Below are 25,990 nucleotides of genomic sequence, written 5' to 3'. Positions count from 1 at the left end.
AGTGCCTCTTTGTTGTGCCATCTCCTAGGCCAGTGTCTGTTTGGTTTCCCTGGTGTAAAAGTTAAAGTAAAAAAAAAAAAAAGGGCGGCACGGTGGCGCAGTGGTTAGCATTGTTGCCTCACAGCAAGAAGGTCCTGGGTTTGAACCCCAGGCTTTCCCAGGTCCTTTCTGTGTGGAGTTTGCATGTTCTCCCCATGTCTGTGTGGGTTTCCTCCAGGTGCTCCGGTTTCCTCCCACCATCAAAAAGACATGCATGTTAGGGTTAATATTCCTGTCTGTGCCCCTGACCAAGGAAATGGAAAGAAGAACTGGAGTTGGTCCCAGGGCGCTGCTGCTGTCCACTGCTCCTATACAATAGGATTGGTTAAATGCAGAGAACAAATTAATTGTAAGAATACAATTCATTGTAAGAATCTGTTACTAGGGCATCTGGGTGGTGTGGCGGTCTATTCCATTGCCTACCAACACGGGGATCGCCGGTTCGAATCCCCATCTTAGCTCCAGCTTGGTCAGGCGTCCCTACACACACAGTTGGCCGTGTCTGCGGGTGGGAAGAAATGGGTATGTGTCCTGGTCGCTGCACCAGCACTTCCTCTGGTCGGTCGGGGCACCTGTTCAGAGGGGAGGGGAACTGGGGGGAATACCGTGATCCTCCCATGCGCTACGTCCCCCTGGCGAAACTTCTCACTGTCAGGTGAAAGGAAGCGGCTGGCGACTCCACATGTATCAGAGGAAGCATGTGGTAGTCTGCAGACCTCCCCGGATTGGCAGATGGGGATGGAGCAGCGACTGGAATGGCTTGGAAGAGTGGGGTAATTGGCCAAGTACAATTGGGGAGAAAAAGGGGGGAACCCCCCCCCCCAAATAATCTGATACTACTGCTTTTGGCTGCTTCCATTAGGGCTCACAACGGTGGATCATCCTTTTCCATGTCTCCCAACCCTCTGCATCTTCCTCTGTCACGCCAGCCACCTGCATGTCCTCCCTCACCACATCTATAAACCTCCTCTTTGGCCTTCCTCTTCTCCTCTTCTCTGGCAGCTCCATATTCAGGATCCAAACCATCTCAATCTTGCCTCTCTTGCTTTGTCTCCAAACAGTCCAACTTGAGCTGTCCCTCTAATAGACTCATCCCTAATCCTGTCTTTCTTCATCACTCGCAGTGAAAATCTTAGCGTCTTCATCGCTGCCGCCTCCAGCTCTGCCTCCTGTCTTTTCGTCAGTGCCACTGCATCCAAACCATATAACATAGCTGGTCTCACAACCATCTTGTAAACCTTCCCTTTAACTCTTGCTGGTACCCTTTTGTCTTAAATCACTCCTGACACTCTTCTCCACCCACTCCACCCTGCCTGCACTATCTGCTTCACCTCTCTTTCGCAATCCCCAATACTTTGAACAGTTGACCCCAAATATTTAAACTCATACGCCTTCGTCACCTCTACTCCTTGCATCATGAAGAATATGATGAGGAAGATGCCAAGCCATGTCCAGATGCCGCCGGAACAGCCCAGGACCCGAGCCATGTGACCAGCATCACTAATTAGTATCGGAAATATAGTAATCAGAAAATTTTCAGAAATGTGTGTAGAAGCAAGACCATTTAAAGCAGGGGTGTCAAACTCCAGGCCTCGAGGGCCACAGTGTCTGCAGGTATTTGTTGCAACCGTGCACTACACCACCTGATTTAACTAATTAGCTCACCTCCTGAATCAAGGAGGGAAAGGAACTCCTTTAATCAGGTGGTGTAGTGCATGGTTGCAACAAACACCTGCAGACACTGCGGCCCTCGAGGCCTGGAGTTTGACACCCCTGATTTAAAGCCTTAAAAGAGAGCAATAAAATAAAAAATCAATTCGATATCTAACAGGGAGCCAGTCTAAGGAGGCAAGCACAGGAGTAATATGGTCATGCCTCTTTGTCTTGGTAAGAAGCCGAGCAGCGGCATTTTGTACCAGTTGCAGACAGTGGAAGGAGCCCTTGCTGATACCAGAATAAAGTGCATTACAGTAGTCAAGCTGAGAATAGATAAAAGCATTTAAAACTTTTTTGTAGATCGGCAAATAATAAAAATGACCTAATTTTGGAGATTATCTTGAGCTGGAGAAAACATTGCTTAACCTGTTTGATTTGATTATCAAAACCGAGCTTAGCATCAAATATTACCCCCAGATTCCTAGCAGCCTGCTTAAGACTACCTGACAGACCACTAAGGTTAGTAACAAAAGGGCTGATGGAATTCGGGACCGAACAGAATGACTTCAGACTTATCATCATTAAATTTGAGAAACTTTTCGGACATCCAGGATTTAATGTCAGAGAGGCAAGGTTTGAGATTTGCTAGGGCGCTAGGATCTGTGAGTTTTAGTAGCATGTATAACTGAGTGTCGTCAGCATTAAAATGACAGCGCACATCATGGTTTTGAATGACCTGGCCAAGGAGCAGCATGTATTTCGAAAAGAGAAGGGGGCCAAGAACTGAGCCTTGAGGGAAATCACAACTCAACTGAGCCATCGAGGAAGTAGAGTTACCCAGAACAACAGAAAAAGTTACATAGGTGAGGAAAGAGTGTAATAAGCTAAGAGCCGAGCCCTTGATGCCAACCCTAGTCGCTAAGCAATGTAAGAGGATGTTTTGATCAACTGTGTCAAAGGCAGCACTTAAGTCTATTTTATTTATTTATTTTTTGTCAGAACACGTGCGCTTTTTGGGGATCGTTTAGTCAGTGTTAGTCTAAAAGAAGTGTAAAAGAACTAAAATCGAGCAGTCACCTCTGCAGTCAGCAGTAGGTCTATAGTGACCTTAACTAGAGCTGTCTCGGTACTATGAAGTGCTCTAAAACCAGACTGGAAACTATTAAAAACAGTGTTAGTGTTCATAAAATATATCAACTGAGAAGAAATTACTCTCTCCAGAACCTTATTTAGAAAAGACAATTTGGAGATTGGACTGTAGTTACTTAGGGATAGGGGATCCAAATTAGGTTTCTTCAGCAATGGGTGAACAACATCATATTTAAAACTGTCTGGAAAAGAAACAGAGGCCAGAGAATCATTAAAAATTTGCAGAATAACAGGGCTGATAGTTGAATATACCTTCTTGAGCAGCTTAGTGGGGATGATGTCTAAGATGCAGGAGGAGGAGTTCATATTGGACACTGTACTCTCTAACATTGAAATTATAATTGGTTGAAACTGAGTAAAAGAGGCAGAATTAACATGAGGAATGGAACAAACGCAAGAGCTTGGCTGGATTTGGGACCTGATATTCTCCACCTTGTTTACAAAATGAGTGAGAAATTTTTTGAACAACTCAACATCAGGTTCAAAAAGAGAATTGGAGGGACTATTTATAACAGAATCAATTACCCAGAAGAGAACTTTAGGATTGTGGTTATTTCTTGATATCAATTCAGAGAAGTACGCTGATCTTGCATCTTGCATGCCTTCTGGTATTAACATTTGGTTTTTAAGGGTTTTATGTGCTAATTCGGATTTGTTGACCTTCAATTGTTTTTCTAAGGAGTTTTCTAAGGGCACGAGTGTGATCATTCAGCCAGGGGAGGTTATTTGATCTATTTCCTAGTTTTAAATGGTGCAATTTGGTCGAGGATGGATAGGCACTGATCATTGAATGAATTTAGCAGTGCATCTGGATTGAGGGGGGATAAAGAGGGATTAAAGCATGATGAATTAAAAGCATCACAGAATTTAACTGCAGTGCCAGGACTGAGAATGCGAGAGCATGTTTTAGGATAGTGACTAGGAATAATGAGCTGTAGTGGAACTTTGAAAATTACAGTTTTATGGTCAGATACAGGCATATCCACCAGATTAAATCATTCGAGACCGAAACCAGATGAGAATACTACAAGGTCTAAATTTGGCCTTTGGAATGTGTGGCCCCCTTAGCATAACTATGTAACCTATGTGTATGTTTTTTCCCCTTTTCTTATGTAATTGTTATCATTTCTATGTCTATGTGTTTGTGAATGTGGGAACATATTTATATGAATGTATGTATATATAGGTATATTTTTGTATGGATGTCTTACTGTGTGCAAATTTACTAATGGTCCAGTACTTTGGAGATGGGGATTGGGTGGGATTGACAGGAACGTGACTTAATTGTCCTATGTTCAAGTTGTATTTGTCTTGTGAAATATTTGAAAAATAAAAAAGACCTTGATAACAAAAAATAAAGATGCAATCACTATAGTGGAGCAAACACACGCAGAGCTGGTTGTATATATGCAGTAGGAGGCTTTTGATGCGATATTTACCCCAATTTAATCTAGCAGCGCCAACTTTTTGGCGGCTAATATAGCAAAGTTTTCTAGTTTGTACGATTTTTAAGATTTTGAATGTTACAATATAAAATGTTAAATGTTTTTTTTTATTTCATTAGTTTCTTCTTTTTTTTTGTGTCTTGCCTTGTTTGGTGTGTGATTGGCAGAGCGTCTTGAAGAGGCGGGATCAGAGCCAGGCGGAGTATGAGGTCCGACTGGAGGCAGCCTTCTTGCGCAAACAGGAAGATGGGACACCGGTAAGACTTTGTGACAGATAGACAGAAATAACGTTACAGGTAAATGGACTGAAAGATATACAGAGTGATAGCTAGATAGATAGATGGATAGATAGATAGGTAGATAGCTAGGGAGATAGCTAGAGAGATAGAGAGGCAGATAGAAAGAGAAAGACAGTGATAGAAAGATAGTGGTAGAGATAGATAGGATTGATAGAAAGATGAATGGATAGAGATAGATATTGATATAGATAGATGTAGAGTGATAGACAGTTAGAGATAGATAGACAGCTCCTACTTTTGATTACTTATGAAGACCACACTAGTTTTATAAAAGTGTCACACATTTTCCAACATTTACAGACTCCACAATATTATTCAATACTAACATTCACACACTCTTCCCAAAGGAGGTCAAAGAAGGTTGAATCAGTCCATCTGGATACGTTTATTGACAGATACATTTCATCACTCACCTAAATGATGTCTTCAGTCTAAACTGACTGTAAGTATCCCCACCCCACATTGAGCATTCATCAAGACATTCCCAAAGAAGGTCATCTCATTCGGTCATTAGGTCATGTGGAGAAGGCCTTTGACCAGTTTGAGTGAGAATATTTACCTGCTGCCTTACAGATACTGGGTCTTGGCAATAAATTCATCATGTGGGTTAGACTCTTAATTCTCATCTCAAGTGTGCATTTGCACCAACACATTACCCTCCCTGTATTTCTATTAACAAGAGGTACAAGCAAGAGATGCCTGCTATCTCCCTACTTTTTGCAGAAGCAATTGAAACACCCTCCACCATTGTACTGCTCCCTCAATGTTGTAAACTTCCCAGAAGTGTTGGAACAAAGATGAACAGCAAGCCAAACTCGAAGTCAGGGGAATTTAATGACGTCTTGCCATTAACTATAGTGAAACGACGACGACAAGTGAAACTGTAGAGAAGAAAATAAAATACAATTTTGAGCACCTACGCTAAATATAAAAATATACATTGGTGTAAAATATCTGCATATAGATATACCGTTATCTATCAAAAGTAACCTGAATTACAGTAAGACTGTATAAAATCTCTATGGCTAACTAGCTAAAACCTCTATTTCTGCAGCTAACATATAGCTATTTACCTAATATCTGTAGCTAACGCAAAACTATCATAGTAATATCCAGTATTGCTAACACAATGCAACTTAATAATGTAGCTAACACATCCAAATGAATAGCTAGCACACAATACAGCTTAGCTTATAGATCCCGTCTTTCCTAAGCTAACAAAACTACCCTATAAAATATTCAAACTACACAATATACACCTACAAACGTTACCAAAGATGTACACTATTATTTAGACTTACAGTCATTGCTTTCTGATGGCATTAAACAGAATGATGAGCGAAGATTGAGACATGCAACAACTTTTTCTACTTTCTTTCAGCGTATCAGACTGAGATCGTTTAACAACGGAACTACTGTAACTGCGCTTCCTATTTCATTCTTCTTCTTGTGCAGGTGGTGCTTAATCACATCAAAACAATAGCATGCAGCCACCCAGTGGTTGAAAGTGATATTACATCAAAATAAACACTGCGCAGGCAGAACACTCCCCGCCTGGCATTATTAAATGCCACTACCTTAAAGTGTCTTATCAAAGTCTCTTAGCAATCCTCTTTTGGAAGGAGGAGGATGACCTCAGATATAGGTCTGAGAAATGTCTTTGCAGTCCCTTGCAGGTTGGCGTACTCCTCTGGATACGCATCTTTCTGCACAGCGCTGAAGATAATCTTCTTGGCGGCAGCCAGCTCTTCAGGAGTGCGAGGTGTATGGCATAGCTGCCAGCCTTTGCATGTTTGAGGTAAGTTTGTAGGGCTCGACTTGAATGAACGAGCTTGGTGGATCAGGTAGGCAACAGTATCCAAAAGGGACTCCCAGGTGGAGAAACGTTGGAACCGTTCTGAGGTAAGTTGGCCTTCTTTTGTGTGAGTGGCGAGGGTGGTGACTTGTGGTCGTACATCCACGTCCAGTTCAGGTTCCACAAGCTCGAATGACTGCTGTTCCACAGGACGAGGAGGCTTGTGAAGGAAGTCAGGTCCGCTGAACCACATGGTGCTGGCGAGCTTGGAGGCAGGGACGGACCTGGTCACAAAGTCAGCTGGGTTCTGGTCTGTAGGCACATAATGCCACTGTTGTGGAGTGGTTGTCTGACGTATACGTTGAACCCGATTATGCACATATACGTAGAAGCGCTTGGACTCGTTGAATATATATCCAAGGACGACTTTGCTGTCACAATAGAACTTGACAGAATCTAGCTTGAGGTCTAGCTCATCGAGAATCAGTTCGGCCATTTCAACCGCAAGCACAGCTGCACACAGTTCAAGGCGAGGGATCATGGGCTCGGGACGAAGAGACAGCTTGGCTTTTCCGAGGACGAAGCCAACGTGGCACTCTCCATCTTCAAAGACAGTTCTTAGGTAAGCCACTGCTCCTATGGCCCAGTTTGAAGCATCTGAGAAAAGGCACAACTCTGTGTATGTAGCCTTGGAGAACGACTGTGGAGTGTAGGCTCGTGGAACATGGAGACTGCTCAGATCTAGAAGTGATCCTTTCCATGTTTCCCAGCTTCCTCTCTTGTCTTCAGGAAGTTTAGTGTCCCATTCTTCTGCGTCGGTGGACAGTTCTCTCAGCAGCGCTCTTCCTTGAATTGTCACTGGTGCTGCAAAACCAAGGGGATCAAAGAGGCTGTTAACAGTTGAGAGCACGCCACGACGAGTGAAGGGCTTGTCACTCACTGCGACCTTGAAAGTGAATGTGTCGGAGTTGATATCCCAACACAAACCAAGGCTCCTTTGTGTGGGGAGCTCTTCATCTTTCAGACCAAGGTCCTTTAAGTCTTTGGCCAGGTCCTCAGGTGGGAAGGCTTGCATCACTTTGATGCTGTTTGAAGCAGTTTTATGTAGCTTCAGATTCCACTTGGCAAGGGACGCTTGGGTGCGTTTGAGTAAGTCGATGGCCTCGGATTCAGAGGGGAAGGAGGTGAGTCCATCATCCACATAAAAGTGGCGCTCGACGAAGCGGCGTGTGTCAGACCCATACTGTTCTTCGCCCTCTTTGGCGGCTTGTCGAAGGCCATAGATTGCGACGGCTGGGGAAGGGCTATTCCCGAACACATGCACTCACATTCGATACTCTGCTATCTCTTTGGTCAGATCATTGTCCTTGTGCCAGAGAAACCTTAGAAAGTTCCTGTGATCCTCTTTGACTAGGAAGCAGTAGAACATCTGCTGTATATCGGCTGCTACTGCGACCAGTTCTTTCTGGGATCGGATCAGCACTCCCAGAAGAGAATTGTTCAGGTCGGGTCCAGAGAGCAGGACATTGTTCAGAGATATGCCAGAGTACTGTGCACTCGAGTCAAACACCACATGTATCTGGCCTGGTTTGTGCGGGTGGTAGACCCCGAAGATAGGCAGATACCAGCACTCCTCCTTCTCTTGGAGTGGGGGTGCTTCCTTGGCGTGTTTGTTCTCGAAGACCTTTTCCATAAAGGCAACAAACTGTTCCTTCATTTCTGGCCTCTTGTCCAGGGTGCGTCGTAAGGACGTGAGGCGAGAGAGGGCTTGCTCTCGATTGTTAGGAAGAGGTGGTCTGGGTGTCCGAAACGGAAGGGGAGCAACCCAGCTGTTCTGTTCATCTTGGTGAACCTCTCGCTGCATGATTTCGAGGAACACTTCATCCTCGAGTGACATGGCACACTTGTTGTCGCTTTCAGTTCTCTGAAACACAGTAAGTGCCAGCTTTTCTTCAGCTGGCATGTCAGAAGAGACGTGTTTGGACACGTGAGTGGATACACTAAGCCTGGACTCCCCACCATAGCTTGCTCTCTCTTTCAGGCAGACATATTTCGGGCAAGGAGTGAGAAGGGATGGGCGCCCGTTCTCGAGGACGTTAGTCTTGTACACGCTCACATTCGGGTTGTGGGCATTGTTGATGCAAACTTCCCCCACGATCACCCACCCTAGGTCTAAGCCCTGTGCGAAGGGTGCATTGTGCGGCCCATTAATCTGCTTTCTCACTTTGTGCACTCTGATAATGTCTCTCCCCAGTAGAAGTAAGATTTCAGCATCTGGGTCGAGCTTTGGGAGGTGAGGAGCCACGGTCTTCAGGTGAGTGTGTGAAAGGGCAACTTCTCTTGTAGGGATCTCTGCTCTGTTAGACATGATCTCATTGCACTCAATGAGAGGAGGGAGGTCAAAGCACTCACCAGTTTCCAGTGCTTCTATCTGGAAGCCAACTGCTTTTCTTCCGGTCATCTCCATGACGCCAGCACAGGTCCTCATCAGGTAAGGCGACAGGCTGCTCTGGATCTCGAACAGTTTGAAGAACTCCGACCTGGCCAGTGAACGGTTGCTCTGGTCGTCAAGGACCACATACATCTTGACAGAGCATTCCCGTTGCCCCCGTGGATACACCCTCACGAGGCAGATCTTGGAGCAGGATCGAGCTGGGAGTCCAGGGCCACATACCTGTGTACATGCTGAAGTCACCTCAGCGGAGACATCGCTGTGATGTGGAGGAGGAGCAGTGCGTTGATCTTCTGATGCAGTTCCTGTGGTAGGATTGGCGGGCGTGGAGGATGAATGAGTGTCTGGTTGTAAGGCTGTGCAGTGTCATTCACTCTCACACTCGTTACACTTCAGCTCCACTTGGCAGTCCTTGGCCATGTGAGAAGGGGAGCAGCACTTCTGTGCTCCTTTAGAAATGCCTTTCGTTCTGCCATTGTCTTTGTTTTGAAGGGTCTACATTTTGTGAGAGGGTGGGGCTTGTTATGGATAGGACAGTGCTTAGCAGGGTCACCCTCTGACTTGTCTGTTTTGTGTCAGACACATCTGTCTTGTTTACTGTCACTCGGGTCTTTCCTCCCTCATGCTTTGAGAAGGGCCTTTCATTTCGGTAGATCTTGCAGGTCTTGCTTGGTAGGACGAAACTTGGATCATTCCTCTTCCTAGCCTCAGTGCAGACAAACTGAGTGAAGAACAAGAATGGGGGAAAAGTCACTCTATGCTCCTCTTTGTATCGTGAGCCAGCGGTCATCCATCTTTCTTGAAGGTAAGTTGGCAACTTTTCAACGATGGGATTTATTCCCCGAGGAGTGTCGAGGTAGGTAAGTCCAGGGAGGTAACCGTCCTCTTTAGCTGACTGCAGCTCAGTGAGGAGGTCTCCGAGTTCTCTGAGCTTAGTGTTTTCTTTGGGTGACAGAGAAGGGAAACTGTCTAGGCGTCTGAACAGAGCACTCTCTATTACCTCTGGGGTGGCATAACACTCTTCTAGTCTCACCCAAATCAAGTGAAGAGCAGCGGGAGGGTTGGAGACATGGACGGCTCGAATCCTTTTAGCGTGCTCAGATGATTCTTTGCCAAGCCATTTCACTAATAGGTCTAGCTGTTCGGTGGCAGATAGGTCTAGGCCTTGAGTGGCAGTGAGGAACGAGGATGCCCATGCTCGGAAGTTTTCCGGCTGGTCGTCAACCTTAGTAAGCCCTGTAGTGACCAGCTCTCTACGAGACATATATTTGGCAAAGTCCATCATGTTTGGGGGCTGGGCTACATAAGCACGTTGCGTGTTAGACTCAGTAGAACGGTCAGGGGCAGGGGTAGCTGTGTACCTGGCTGGTGAGAAGTTCCTTGCATCAGGTGACATGGACGGTTGTTTGGCCCTAGGCATGGGGATAGGGCGTTGTGTGGCTACTGGACTGTCTCTATGTGTCTGCCCATGGGACGTGGAGAGAAGAGCAGTGTTGTTTTGTTGGGGATAATGTCCTTCAGAGGCCTGTCTGGGTGGAGGTGCTCCCCGTGCTGTGTGGGGTGGAGCACTATGTGAGGAGACAGCGTGGTCAGCGTAGAACAGAGACCGATACTGCACATACTCTCTTGTTCTCTCTCTAACCGTATTTGGTGATACGCCGCGGCTGCTGGCCGTATTACTCTTGTCATCTGCAGCTTCTAAAGCTTCAGCCTCGGCGACAGCTGCAGCAGCTTGTTTTTCACTCTCTAAAGCTTCTAAAGTCGCTTCTAGCATGGCCCTTTCCAAGTCCAATCTTGCCTTTTCTTTCTTAATCTGTAGCTCCTGTTTTGCAAAGGATGCTCTAGCACATGCAGCCTGGGCTGAGGCTCTCGCTCTGGCAGCTGCACTACTAACTGATGACTTGGAAGATGTTTTAGAGACACTGGACCTGATCTCCTGTGGTGTTGTTTCTTCCAGCAAGGATTCTTCTTCATCCTCTGGGTTTTCCATTGCAGCATGCGTAGTGGAATCTTCTATGCTTGGCTGTTTCGCCATCTTAGGTTTGACTTTTCACTGTACTGCTCCCTCAATGTTGTAAACTTCCCAGAAGTGTTGGAACAAAGATGAACAGCAAGCCAAACTCGAAGTCAGGGGAATTCAATGACGTCTTGCCATTAACTATAGTGAAACGACGACGACGACGACGAGTGAAACTGTAGAGAAGACAATAAAATACAATTTTGAGCACCTACGCTAAATATAAAAATATACATAGGTGTAAAATATCTGCATATAGATATACCGTTATCTATCAAAAGTAACCTGAATTACAGTAAGACTGTATAAAATCTCTATGGCTAACTAGCTAAAACATCTATTTCTGCAGCTAACATATAGCTATTTACCTAATATCTGTAGCTAACGCAAAACTATCATAGTAATATCCAGTATTGCTAACACAATGCAACTCAATAATGTAGCTAACACATCCAAATGAATAGCTAGCACACAATACAGCTTAGCTTATAGATCGCGTTTTTCCTAAGCTTACAAAACTACCCTATCAAATATTCAAACTACACAATATACACCTGCAAACGTGACCAAAGATGTACACTATTATTTAGACTTACAGCCATTGCTTTCTGATGGCATTAAACAGAATGATGAGCGAAGATTGAGACATGCAACAACTTTTTCTACTTTCTTTCAGCGTATCAGACTGAGATCGTTTAACAACGGAACTGCACTTCCTGTTTCATTCTTTTTCTTGTGCAGGTGGCGCTAAATCACATCAAAACAATAGCATGCAGCCACCCAGTGGTTGAAAGTGGTATTACATCAAAATAAACTGCGCAGGCAGAGCAACCATGCTACAAGAGATTCCTCAATTTCAGGGAACAAGGCTATAGAACTGATCTTTGGGTGTCAATTTATGCAGATGACCTCTTGCTATATGTGAATGACTCGTAATGTCCTCCCTAATTGAATCGATTTTGAGGTAAATTGTTTCATTCTAAGTGTACAAACTAAACTTTCACAAGAATAAACATTTTCTGATACATGATATAATAATAATAACAATAATAATAATAAATCAATCTTATATAGTGCTTTTCTAACAGTCACTTTACAATAAACAGCGGTGAAACAAGACAATAGATAAACATAACAGACATACAGGGGTGGATGGGAAGGGGGCTATGAGAGGGAGAAGCGGCAGCCACACACGACGCCATCAGTACTCTCCCACTTAAACACATACAAAAAGGCAAGAAAAACAAAAAACAACAGCACTGTAGACATTGATTTTTCTGTAGGGGTTTACTCCTGTGGCCTATTCCTCCCCGAGGTATCCACTAGGCAGTGGCATTATTTTTTCTTTTCATAGACACATTTTATTGGCTTTTCTATTTTTTTTAAGGAGTCATTACAGAGCATTACAATGACACAATGACAGAGATTTCTCCAATAATGAACCCCAATATCCCCCCACACCCGAACAACCCCCCCACACCCAGCTCCTAGTAATGTTTACAATAATAATGGTGATACTCAAACATATCCTAGATAACAACAAACAATTACAGAAAATAGTGAATGGTAGATTTTAGAAAAGAGTATTAAAGATGAATAAATAAATGAAAATGGCAATAATAATAATTATAATGACAAAAAAAATTAAAATGAAAAAAGTAAACAAAGAAAAGAAAAAATTGCATATGTGTATGGGTCCTTGCATGGCATATCTATCTATTTCAGAATGTTCCATGTATTGCCATACTTCAGCTGCTATACTATTTTCAACTGCTTGTAGAAGCAGTCATTCTGGGGGAAAGGGAGGTCAGGCTCTTAACATAAGCAATCAAGGGCTGCCAATGACTGTAAAATTTGTTTGTTGAGCCCCGTAAGGAGAATTTGATCTTTTCCAACTCTAAAAATGACATTGTATCAGACAACCATGAAGTGGGTGAAGGAGGCAATGATTTCTACCACATTAAAATTATTCTCCGGCGGGCTAGTAGAGAAGTGAACGAGATCACAGTTGCCCGCTTCGCTGACATAGTCTTGCCTGCCTCAGGTACACCAAATATAGCAATCTGGGGGGATGGTTCTATCACTTGTCCTAATATCACCGAGATGACTGTAAAGTAAGACTTCCAGTACTCCTTTAGTCTCGGGCATGACCAGAACATATGAGTGAGATTGCAGGGACGCTGGAAACATCTGTTACAGGTGTCAGTCACATTTGGGTATATTCTAGCAAGTTTAGATTTACTATAATGTGCCCTATGAACTACTTTGAATTGAATCAATTGAAATCGCGCACAAGTTGAAGTGGATTTTATGTCCTTCAGCGCCTCATTCCACCAATCATCCTGTATAGTAACGCCAAGTTCTGCCTCCCACTCCGTCTTAATCCTCTGTAAAGCCGGAGGTGCATCTAGGGCTAGGAGGTCACATAGAAGCGAAATATGCCGCCTCGTCATTTTTGTTGCCGGCAAGAGGTTATCAATCCCAAAGGGCGGTGGAACATCTGGAAAAGAAGGTGTATTCTACTACTACTACTTTCAGCTGCTCCCGTTAGGGGTCGCCAGAGCGGATCATCCGTTTCCATTTCTTCCTGTCTTCTGCGTCTTCCTCTGTCACACCAGCCACCTGCATGTCTTCCCTCACCACATCCATAAAACTCCTCTTTGGCCTTCCTCTTCTCCTCTTCCCTGGCAGCTCCATATTCAGCATCCTTCTCCCAGTATACCCAGCATCTCTCCTCCACACATGTCCAAACCATCTCAATCTTGCCTCTCTTGCTTTGTCTCCAAACCGTCCAACCTGAGCGGTCCCTCTAATATAATCGTTCCTAATCCTGTCCTTCTTTGATACTCCCAGTGAAAATCTTAGCATCTTCAACTCTGCCACCTCCAGCTCCGCCTCCTGTCTTTTCGTCAGTGCCACTGTCTCCAAACCATACAACATAGCTGGTCTCACAACCATCTTGTCAACTTTCCCTTTAACTCTTGCTGGTACCCTTCTGTCGCAAATCACTCCTGACACACTTCTCCACCCACTCCAACCTGCCTGCACTCTCTTTTTCACCTCTCTACTGCACTCCCCGTTACTTTGGACAGTTGACCCCAAGTATTTAAACTCAAATGCCTTTGTCACCTCCACTCCTTGCATCCTGACCATTCCACTGTCCTCTCTCTCATTCACGCATAGGTATTCCGTCTTGCTCCTACTGACTTTCATTCCTCTTCTCTCCAGTGCATACCTCCACCTCTCCAGGCTCTCCTCAACCTGCACCCTACTCTCGCTACAGATCACAATGTCATCCGCGAACGTCATTGTCCATGGAGACTCCTGCCTGATGTTGTCCGTCAACCTGTCCATCACCATTGCAAACAAGAAAGGGCTCAGAGCCGATCCTTGATGTAATCCCACCTCCACCTTGAACCCATCTGTCATTCCAACCGCACACCTCACCATTGTCACACTTCCCTCATACGTATCCTGCACCACTCCTACATACTTCTCTGCAACTCCCGACTTCCTCATACAATACCACACCTCCTCTCTCGGCACTCTGTCATAAGCTTTCTCTAAATCTACAAAGACACAATGCAACTCTTTCTGGCCTTCTCTATACTTCTCCATCAACATTCTCAAAGCAAACATCGCATCTGTGGTGCTCTTTCGTGGCATGAACCCATACTGCTGCTCGCTGATCATCACCTCTCCTCTTAACCTAGCTTCTATTACTCTTTCCCAAATATTCATGCTGTGGCTGATCAACTTTATACCTCTGTAGTTGTTACAGTTCTGCACATCGCCCTTGTTCTTGAAAATCGGTACCAGTATGCTTTTTCTCCACTCCTCAGGCATCCTCTCACTTTCCAGGATTATGTTAAACAATCCAGTTAAAAACTCCACTGCCATCTCTCCTAAACATCTCCATGCCTCCACGGGTATGTCATCAGGACCAACTGCCTTTCCACTCTTCATCCTCTTCATAGCTGCCCTCACTTCCTCCTTGCTAATCCACTGAACTTCCTGATTCACTATCCCTACATCATCCAACCTTCTCTCTCTCTCATTTTCTTCATTCATCAGCCCCTCAAAGTATTCCTTCCACCTTCTTAGCATACTCTCCTCACTTGTCAGCACATTTCTGTCTCTATCCTTCATCACCCTAACTTACTGCACATCCTTTGCAGCTTGGTCCCTCTGTCTATCCAATCGGTACAAGTCCTTTTCTCCTTCCTTAGTGTCTAACCTGTCATACAACTCACCATACGCCTTTTCCTTTGCCTTTGCCACCTCTCTCTTTGCTTTACACTGCATCTCCTTGTACTCCTGTCTACTTTCTTCATCTCTCTTACTATCCCACTTCTTCTTTGCCAACCTTTTCCTCTGTATAATTTGCTGTACTTCCTCATTCCACCACCAAGTCTCCTTGTCTTCCTTCCTCTGTCCTGATGACACACCAAGTACCTTCCTAGCTGTCTCCCTCACTATTTCTGCAGTGGTTGTCCAGCCATCCGGCAACTCTTCACTACCACCCAGTGCCTGTCTTAACTCCTGCCTGAACTCCACACAACAGTCTTCCTTCTTCAACTTCCACCATTTGATCTTTGGCTGTGTCTTCACTCGCTTCCTCTTCTTGGTCTCCAAAGTCATCCTACAGACCACCATCCGATGCTGCCTAGCTATGTTCTCCCCTGTCACCACCTTGCAGTCTCCAATCCCTTTTAGATGGCGCCTTCTACATAAGATATAGTCCACCTGTGTGCACTTTCCTCCACTCTTGTACGTCACCCTGTGTTCCTCCCTCTTCTTGAAATATGTATTCACCACAGCCATTTCCATCCTTTTCGCAAAATCGACCACCATCTGTCCTTCCACATTTCTCTTCTTGACTCAATACCTTCCCATCACCTCCTCATCACCTCTGTTCCCTTCACCAACATGTCCATTGATGTCCGCTCCAATCACCACTCTCTCCTCCTTGGGTACCCTCTCCACCATGTCGTCCAACTCACTCCAGAATTCTTCTTTTTCATCCATCTCACACCCAACTTGTGGGGCATATGCGCTGATAACATTCAGCAATAAACCTTAAATTTCCAGCTTCATACTCATCACTCTGTCTGACACTCTCTTCACCTCCAGCACGCTCTTGACATACTCTTCCTTCAGAATTACCCCTACCCCATTACTCCAACTATTCACACCATGATAGAAGAGTTTGAACCCACCTCCGATACTCCTGGCTTTATTCCCCTTCCACCTGGCCTTTGCACACACAGTATGCCTACCTTTCTTCTTTCCATCATGTCAGCCAGCTCTCTCCCTTTACCAGTCATAGTGCCAACATTCAAAGTTCCAACTCTCACCTCCACATGCCTACCCTTCCTCCTCTCTAGCTGCCTCTGGACATGCTTTCCCCCTCTCCTTCTCCTTCGCCCAACAGTAGCATAGTTTCCACCGACACCCTGCTGGTTAACAGTACCGTTGGCGGTCGTTGGTAACCCGGGCCTCGACCGATCCGGTATGTAAGTCTTATTTATGATCCGCATATTTGATTTGGCAAAGATTTTACGCCGGATGCCCTTCTTGACGCAACCCTCCCCATTTGTCTGGGCTTGGGACCGGCACTAAGGATGCACTGGCTTGTGCATCCTCAGTGGCTGGGTTGAAAAGAAGGTGTATTCAATTTTAGAAAATGGCAAATTTGGAAATACCTGAAGCGATCAGCTTGCTGTATATTAAAGGAGCTACACAACTGAGCAAAGCTGGAAAATGTACCCCCACTGTATAGATCCCCTATTGTGCTAAGACCTTGTTTTTCCCAATGAGAGAATCTGGCGTCAAGCTTTGCAGGTTTGAAAAGTTCATTATTACATATTGGGGTGTTGAGGGGAAGCGTGTCCCAGCCAGAATGTTCCTTTATTTGCTGCCAGATTTTCAATGTGGATATGACTATCGGATTATCTGTGTATTGTTTGGGTTTCAGTCTGTTGACATGGCATACCAAGGCTTTTAAGGAAGAGGAGTGACATGAGTATGATTCCAGTTGGCACCATTGATTTTCGGGACAAAAATCCCTGTACACAATTTTCTGCAAATTGGCTGCCCAATAGTAGCGCTGTAAATTTGGGAGCCCCAAGCCACCCACCGATCTACTCCTCTGTAGTAGGGATTTTTGAAGCCTTGGAGATTTATTGCTCCATATAAAGGAGGAGAATACACTGTCAATGTTGCGAAAGAAGGACCTGGGTAGGAAGAGAGGTAAACATTGAAAAAGGTACAGATATTGTGGGACAATATTCATTTTAATACTTTGTATTCGCCCTGCCAATGTGATCTGCAGGCTGTTCCACTTTTGAAGATCTTCCCTAACTTTTGAGTTGATTGCAGCAAAATTATCGTCAAATAGTAGTGATATTTTTCGAGAAATGTTGATACCTGAATATTTAAATGTTGTTGGGGAGAGATTGAATGGCACGTCAGACTGTGTAATATCTCCTGTCATATGATTAATAGGAAAAAAGTCACTCTTTCCTATGTTGAGCTTATATCCAGAGAACATGCCAAAGGTCCTGAGTGTCCTTAAAATGTGAGGAATGGCTGTTTTGGGGTCCGACACATAAATTAGCAGGTCATCTGCATACAGTGACACTTTATGCTCCACCCCTGCTCTCATAACACCTGGAATAAGTCTGTTGGTTTTAAGAGCAATAGACAAAGGCTCAATAGCTACAGCAAAGAGGACGGGGACAACAGACAACCTTGGCATGTCCAGGGCATTAAAGGGAAAAATGTGGACCTGATATTATTTGTTCATACACATGCTTGGGGGGGACACATACAGCAAACGCACCCAAGCTATAAAGTGCTCTCCAAAACCGAACTGGCGGAGGGAAAAAAATAAGTAGTTCCATTCCACCCGGTTGAAGGCCTTTTCGGCGTCCAGAGAGATGACCCCCTCGGGAACAAGTATAGGGGATGGAGAGAAAATTATATCCAGGAGACGTCGCACATTTGTGAACGAGTGATGGTTCTTGATAAACCCGGTTTGGTCTTCTGATATGACAGTGGGTAGAACAGTTTCTAGTCTGCATGCCAAAACTTTTGCCAGTATTTTAACATACACATTGAGGAGTGAGACAGGACGGTATGATGAACACTTATCTGGATCGTTTCCTTTTTTATATATCAGAGATATGGTAGCTTGTCTAAGAGTGGGTGGTAATGTGCTTTGCTGCAGAGAGTCATTAAACATCTCCAACAAGAGGGGGGCAAGCTGTTTAGAAAAGTTTAAAAAAAATTCTACACAGAAGCCATCAGGCCCTGGAGATTTCCCTCTATGCATCAGTGCAATGGCTTTGGTTATGTCAGCTACACTTACGCGGGTTTCTAGGATGTCTTTATCTTCTGTTGATGGGTTTGGCATGCTGTGTTTTGAAAAAAAATTCAACATTTCAGAATTGTCTCTTGGTGACTCTGATTCATAGAGTTGGGGGTAGAAAGACCTGAACGTGTCATTGATCCCAGATGGGTCAGTTATTATCTGACCTGAAATGTTTTCTATTTGAGTAATCGATTGCGAGGCTAACCTACCCCTTAACTGCTGTGCAAGAAGACGCCCTGCTTTTTCCCCGTGCTCATATAAGGCGCCCCGTGTTTTGAACAAAAGTCTCTCTGTCTCCTTGGTTGATAGAAGATTGAATTCTGTCTGCTTTTCCACTTTTTCTTTGTACAGTTCTGCTGTTGGAGCCAATGCATAATGTCGATCTAGATCAGCTATCAATTTTAGTAGTTCTTCCTTTTGTCACTTTATTGTCCTGTTAATATGTGCAGAATATGAAATTATTTTGCCTCTAAGGACCGCTTTCAGAGTCAGAGTAAACTGGGGCTAATATCATCGGTTTGGTTGGTTTCTAGAAACAACATTATTGTCTGTGAAATAGAGGTACAAAAGTTAGAGTCTGAGAGAAGTGTGGGGTCAAATTTCCCAGGGACGGAATTCTTTGGGTTGGGACTTAAAGTTCAAGTCTAGAGCTAGAGGAGAGTGATCTGAGTTTACTCTTGCCAAGTATTCAGCAGAAACTACTAGGGGATGAAGCGTTTTATCCATGACAAAATAGTCTATGCGAGAGTGAGACTTATGAACGTGTGAAAAAAAGGAGAACTGCTTGTCTATTGGGTGTAGAGCTCGCCAGGGGTCGACACAGCCATATTGGCTCATGAATTGTGATAAGATCTGTGCCATTTTAGAAGGGGTTGTGGTTTTAGGGTTTGACTTATCCAACAGTGGGCTCATTACAGTGTTCATATCACCACCAAGTATCAAATAATGAGAATGTAATTTGGGTATTGAAGAAAGAAGCTTCTTCATGAAATCCTCATTGTCATAATTTGGGGCATACACGTTCATTAACACCACTGGTTGTTGACACAAGGTGCCAACCACTATTATATATATCACATGTGAAGAGGCATGCTTGCAAAGCTACCCCCCCAGCACTACTTTTACATGCCTGGTCTGTAACCACAACTGTGCATCCAGGATCGGACTATTCAGCCACCAAAGGACTCACAAATAGGAGAAGATGGCCATCATCGGATACGATGGACAACCAGCAAGCAAGCAAGCAATATATATCACGAGAGAAAAAAGTGGGTTGTAAAGATATTGATTTAGATAGATAGATCGATAGAGTCTTTTAAGGTAGTGGTAGTGTTCCACCTTCTCTGCTGGTAGTAACTAGCTTTTAAGCTTGTATTACAACATTACCTGCTATTGTACCACTGCAGTACCTCCTTTCTGCCAGCAGGTTCCACTAGAGGTGGAGCGGTGTCAGGATCGCGCCGAGTGCTTCAATGCAGACCTGAAGGCCGACTGGGAGCGCTGGAACACCGACAAGAGACGTGATTTCAGGAGGCTGCTGGCATCTGCTGCCAACCGCAATGTCCAATACTACGAGAAGGTTGGGTTGACTGTCTGTCTGTAATTCTTTCTGTCGCGTTCTCTCCATGTCTGTGTCTGTCTCTCTGTCTCCATCTGTCTCTGTCTATCTTTCCTTCTCTTTGAGAGTCGAGTGTGTGTGAAAGCAGTTAGTTAGGCTTGTTATTTTTTTCCTTTAATTACTGAGATATATACACTACCGTTCAAAAGTTTGGGATCACCCAAACAATTTTGTGTTTTCCATGAAAAGTCACACTTATTCACCACCATATGTTGTGAAATGAATAGAAAATAGAGTCAAGACATTGACAAGGTTAGAAATAATGATTTGTATTTGAAATAAGATTTTTTTTACATCAAACTTTGCTTTCGTCAAAGAATCCTCCATTTGCAGCAATTACAGCATTGCAGACCTTTGGCATTCTAGCTGTTAATTTGTTGAGGTAATCTGGAGAAATTGCACCCCACGCTTCCAGAAGCAGCTCCCACAAGTTGGATTGGTTGGATGGGCACTTCTTGCGTACCATACGGTCAAGCTGCTCCCACAACAGCTCAATGGGGTTCAGATCTGGTGACTGCGCTGGCCACTCCATTACCGATAGAATACCAGCTGCCTGCTTCTGCTCTAAATAGTTCTTGCACAATTTGGAGGTGTGTTTAGGGTCATTGTCCTGTTGTAGGATGAAATTGGCTCCAATCAAGCGCTGTCCACTGGGTATGGCATGGCGTTGCAAAATGGAGTGATAGCCTTCCTTATTCAGAATCCCTTTTACCCTGTACAAATCTCCCACCTTACCAGCACCAAAGCAACCCCAGACCATCACATTACCTCCACCATGCTTAACAGATGGCGTCAGGCATTCTTCCAGCATCTTTTCATTTGTTCTGCGTCTCACAAACGTTCTTCTTTGTGATCCAAACACCTCAAACTTGGATTCATCCGTCCACAACACTTTTTTCCAGTCTTCCTCTGTCCAATGTCTGTGTTCTTTTGTCTGTGTTCTCTTCTTAATCTTTTTCTTTTATTGGTCAGTCTCAGATATGGCTTTTTCTTTGCCACTCTGCCCTGAAGCCCAGAATCCCGCAGCCGCCTCTTCACTGTAGATGTTGACACTGGTGTTTTGCGGGTACTATTTAATGAAGATGCCAGTTGGGGACCTGTGAGGCGTCTGTTTCTCAAACTAGAGACTCTAATGTACTTATCTTCTTGCTCAGTTGTGCAACGCGGCCTCCCACTTCTTTTTCTACTCTGGTTAGAGCCTGTTTGTGCTGTCCTCTGAAGGGAGTAGTACACACCGGTGTAGGAAATCTTCAATTTCTTAGCAATTTCTCGCATGGAATAGCCTTCATTTCTAAGAACAAGAATAGACTGTCGAGTTTCAGATGAAAGTTCTCTTTTTCTGGCCATTTTGAGCGTTTAATTGACCCCACAAATGTGATGCTCCAGAAACTCAATCTGCTCAAAGGAAGGTCAGTTTTGTAGCTTCTGTAACGAGCTAAACTGTTTTCAGATGTGTGAACATGATTGCACAAGGGTTTTCTAATCATCAATTAGCCTTCTGAGCCAATGAGCAAACACATTGTACCATTAGAACACTGGAGTGATAGTTGCTTGAAATGGGCCTCTATACACCTATGTAGATATTGCACCAAAAACCAGACATTTGCAGCTAGAATAGTCATTTACCACATTAGCAATGTATAGAGTGTATTTCTTTAAAGTTAAGACTAGTTTAAAGTTATCTTCATTGAACAGTACAGTGCTTTTCCTTCAAAAATATGGACATTTCAATGTGATCCCAAACTTTTGAACGGTAGTGTACGTATCTGTAAAAAGGTCATATTGTGTGGTTGTATATCATGCATTGTGTGGGCTGTCTTATTGGTGTTATTGGTTGTTGTTTGGCTGGATCGGCTGGCGGCCCAGCCCTACAGGATGTCTCTGACTGAGCGGCCACATTAGCATGACTGACTGAGTGATCATTTTTGACATGATTGGGCCGCTGGATCAGGTGACCAACAACATCACTGAAGTTACACGATTGGTCAGCCAAGCGCCGCGAGGCATGAGGGAGAGGCAGTTAAAGCACCCAGAATCACCCTGACAAGACATTCACTTGCGAATTCACAAAAGGATTGTGTGGCTTTTGCGACTGATAAACCTGCACAAATAAGACAAAAAGAGACTGTGTAACTCTCAAAGCACCCGCAAAGGGTGAAATGCATCCCTAACTGTGCTGCCAAGCAAATAGCATGTCGGTGCTGTGGTGCTAGTTGCGCGTATTTAAATTAGGTAATATGCATACATTTGGCGCAAAATTGGCCCCTTTCTATGCAAATGAGCCTCATTGCAAAAAAAAGTCCAATACACAAACACCAGCGCTTATAGCCACACAGAATACAAATTATTGGCATCTTCAGAGAGCTGGTGGTAGGTGACACCCAGACTTTCCAGTGATCATGGCAGCAGTGATTGTAGCCAGGCAAAGGCACCGTCATGCCCGGCGTGCTCATGAGCGGCTATTTCGAAGGAGAATATCATGTTTTGATTTAACCGAGACCGAAATTATTCACAGACACAGGTTGCACTGGAGAGTTCTGTTCTGGAAAATTCGCTACATTGGTGTTAGAATTAGGATGGTGAGACCGTGAGGCCTCGGAAGCGTGTGCTTCCAGAGGCGTGAGGGAGCTGTTATGCTGAAGCCCGGGACGCGCTTTCCAGGAAGGGGGGTAGTGTAACGAGCATGGATAACTAGACTCTCCAGCCCTTGGCTAACGGGTCGGACCTTTTAGTCTACTGGTTAACATTGTCACCCGTGGTGTGGGAGATCCGTGTTCGTGTCCTGGTTGTGCCGGTTCCCGGGGTGCCCCCCGGGTTCACTGCATTGGTGTTATGCTGGTGTTGGTGTTGTTCGCTGCATTGGTGTTATGCTGGTGTTGGTGTTGTTCGCTGCATTGGTGTTATGCACTGCTGTTATGCTGCAATGGAAATATTCTCGGTTACCAATGTAACTGAGCATATATTCGCCCGCTGCGGGATTCGATCCGGGGTGTACTGCACCACAAGGCCACATTGCTAACCGCTTGACTAAAGGGGGCCGACCCCCTGGCAATCGGCCAGTGAGTCTTTTTGTAGGTTACAGTAGTCACCCTCCCCCGGAAGTGCGAGAGCCCGGAAGCGCGCTCTCGTGCTTCGTTGTTCCCGCGCTCCGAAGAGACTTATGAGGATCTGCATACTTCCGGATTCCACCACTGTTTAACTATGTGTTACACCAATGTGTAACTATGTGTAACTATGGTGACTAAAGGGTCTGACCTGTTAGCCAAGGGCTTTTGAGTCTATTCATCCGTGGTCGTTACACTACCCCCCTCCTTCGGGAAGCGCGTCCCCCGTACGTCAGCATACCAGCTCCTTCACACCTCTGGGCACACACGCTTCCAGTGGCCTCACGGTCACCATGACACGATCACTGGCCAGGGGATCAGCAGCCAACAGGTGACATTTCCCTATCGGCCTGCCATCAGCCAGTATGAGTGGCACCTGCGTACTGGTCGGCCTGTGACTAGGTGTACCTGAGTGGGGGACTATTTGACTGGGGGCTTTGCAGACAGGTCGAGTCTTGGAAAAGCCTCACGTTGGTCTGCGGAAGCCCGTGTCTCCTGAACCCTCGTCTGCCTCCTCCGTTCGAGAGAGTGTTTTTGCATCGTTTAGTTTTGTACGTTTATTCTAGTTAGTGTTATTGCCTGCCCTGTTGTGCAGTGGTCTTTTGTTATTTTGTGTTGTTTTTGAAGTCCAATAAAAGACTTGTTACGTTACAAACTGCCTCTGCCTCTTCTCTGCAATTGGGTCCAAATACTCAGCGTTACCCACCATCCCACTTCTGACACCAATGTAGTGAATTGGGGGGGCAGCCGGGAACCGCCGCAGCCAGGATGCGAACCCGGATCTCCCGCATCATGGGCGACTACATTAACCAGTCGACTAAAGGGTCCGACCCGTTAGCCAAGGGCTAGCGAGTCTAGTCATCCGTGGTCATTACACTACCCCCCCCCCCCCCCCTCCGGATCCCACCCTCCAGAACTGTGAACAGAGCTTTTTATAGAGCGCCAAGGTACACAGTGGCAGGGAAGAAGAAGTTGTGTCTGTTGAATTTTATTCAAGGGCAGGCAAAACCTGCTATTTAGAAGTCTAGAGAATAACATTATTGGCTCTAGGTCTGTAGAGGCAAACATGTTTCTGGTGTGACTGGTTGCTGCAAGGCTCAGAGTAGAGTTTGCTTATGACAAGTTGGCAAGAGATGTAGCACACTTCGTCAGTGTGTGGGGGCTCAATGGAGTGTTATGTATAGCTGATGAAAAGGGGCTGTTGACACTATCTTATGTCATTACAATGCTGCTTTTTGAGAGCTTGTATTGCCATGTTCGAAATGTAATAGAGGCTTTCTAGAATTCAAATTCTCTGTCTATCTGCCTCTGTCTCTTTTTCTGTCTTTCTCTGTCTGTCTGTCTGTCTGTCTGTTTGTGTCTCCATCTGTCTCTCCATCATTCTGCCGGGCTGTCTGTCTCTCTCTCAAACCTTGTTCGAAGAGGTGATAACTTCTATTGTAAAATGTTAACTTTTGTTATTGAAATCATCGAGCTGTTCAACATACACATACACATGCAGCTTAACATGGCACCCTTTGTTACTGCCTATTCTAGTTTTTTGTGTGCTAGTTAGCGCACTGGCAGGAAATGTTAGCGTCGCATGCCAAGCGATGCGTTTTATGTGATCCTGTTACCCTTAGAAGACACCTGGTGGACACTAATACTAATTTGTCTGGTAATTTGAAATTTCATCTTAATTTGTTGATGTAATTTATATAGAAGACAAAGAAAAAAACATAACTTATCCACAATCTGCTCACTTGTGTTGATCCACCATCCCTGCTTGTTGGTGGTCATTACAAGTGTTCTTGTAGTACAACACTTTACTAGTGTTCTTGTAGTACAACACTTTACTAGTGTTCTTGTAGTACAACACTTTACTAGTGTTCTTTCAGTACAACACTTTACTAGTGTTCTTGTAGTACAACACTTTACTAGTGTTCTTTCAGTACAACACTTTACTAGTGTTCTTGTAGTACAACACTTTACTAGTGTTCTTGTAGTACAACACTTTACTAGTGTTCTTGTAGTACAACACTTTACTAGTGTTCTTGTAGTACAACACTTTACCAGTGTTCTTGCAGTACAACACATTACAAGTGTTCTTTCAGTACAACACTTTACTAGTGTTCTTGTAGTACAACACTTTACTAGTGTTCTTGTAGTACAACACTTTACTAGTGTTCTTGCAGTACAACACTTTACTAGTGTTCTTGTAGTACAACACTTTACTAGTGTTCTTTCAGTACAACACTTTACTAGTGTTCTTGCAGTACAACACATTACAAGTGTTCTTTCAGTACAACACTTTACTAGTGTTCTTGTAGTACAACACTTTACTAGTGTTCTTGCAGTACAACACTTTACTAGTGTTCTTGCAGTACAACACATTACAAGTGTTCTTTCAGTACAACACATTACAAGTGTTCTTTCAGTACAACACTTTACTAGTGTTCTTGTAGTACAACACTTTACTAGTGTTCTTGCAGTACAACACTTTACTAGTGTTCTTGCAGTACAACACTTTACTAGTGTTCTTGCAGTACAACACATTACAACTGTTCTTTCAGTACAACACTTTACTAGTGTTCTTGTAGTACAACACTTTACTAGTGTTCTTGCAGTACAACACTTTACTAGTGTTCTCGTAGTACAACACTTTACTAGTGTTCTTGCAGTACAACACTTTACTAGTGTTCTTGCAGTACAACACATTACTAGTGTTCTTTCAGTACAACACATTACAAGTGTTCTTGCAGTACAACACTTTACTAGTGTTCTTGCAGTACAACACTTTATTAGTGTTCTTGCAGTACAACACTTTACTAGTGTTCTTGCAGTACAACACTTTACACGTGTTCTTGCAGTACAACACTTTACATGTGTACTTGCAGTACAACACTACAAGTGTTCTTGCAGTACAACACTTAACAAGTGTTCTTGCAGTACAACACATTACAAGTGTTCTTGCAGTACCACACAGTTGCGAATTCTGACCAGGTTGCTTCTATTGTGGCAAATTATCACATGGACTTTAGAACTTGCCCGAACTAAATGTT

The 25,990-nt window shown here is 44.4% G+C and overlaps 1 protein-coding gene across 3 annotated transcripts in view; it reads left to right on the top strand.

The window, feature by feature from the left end:
• snx30 (sorting nexin family member 30) overlaps nucleotides 1-25,990 on the top strand; it is an 86,861-nt gene that overhangs the window by 50,623 nt on the left and 10,248 nt on the right. The window contains exons 7-8 of one of the 3 annotated variants that reach the window (XM_056290261.1): nucleotides 4,457-4,546; nucleotides 19,654-19,806. In XM_056290261.1, the coding sequence (XP_056146236.1) occupies nucleotides 4,457-4,546; nucleotides 19,654-19,806 (243 nt within the window). Of the gene's footprint in view, nucleotides 1-4,456; nucleotides 4,547-4,935; nucleotides 4,998-19,650; nucleotides 19,807-25,990 lie in introns of those variants that run through there. The other 2 variants (XM_056290259.1, XM_056290262.1) reach the window with 2 other exon arrangements.

This window comes from Lampris incognitus, chromosome 12, assembly GCF_029633865.1.
Source record: "Lampris incognitus isolate fLamInc1 chromosome 12, fLamInc1.hap2, whole genome shotgun sequence".
Taxonomy (NCBI): Eukaryota; Metazoa; Chordata; class Actinopteri; order Lampriformes; family Lampridae; genus Lampris; species Lampris incognitus.
Note: the sequence above shows the minus strand (reverse complement) of the source record. Positions and strands in the feature narration are given on the sequence as shown.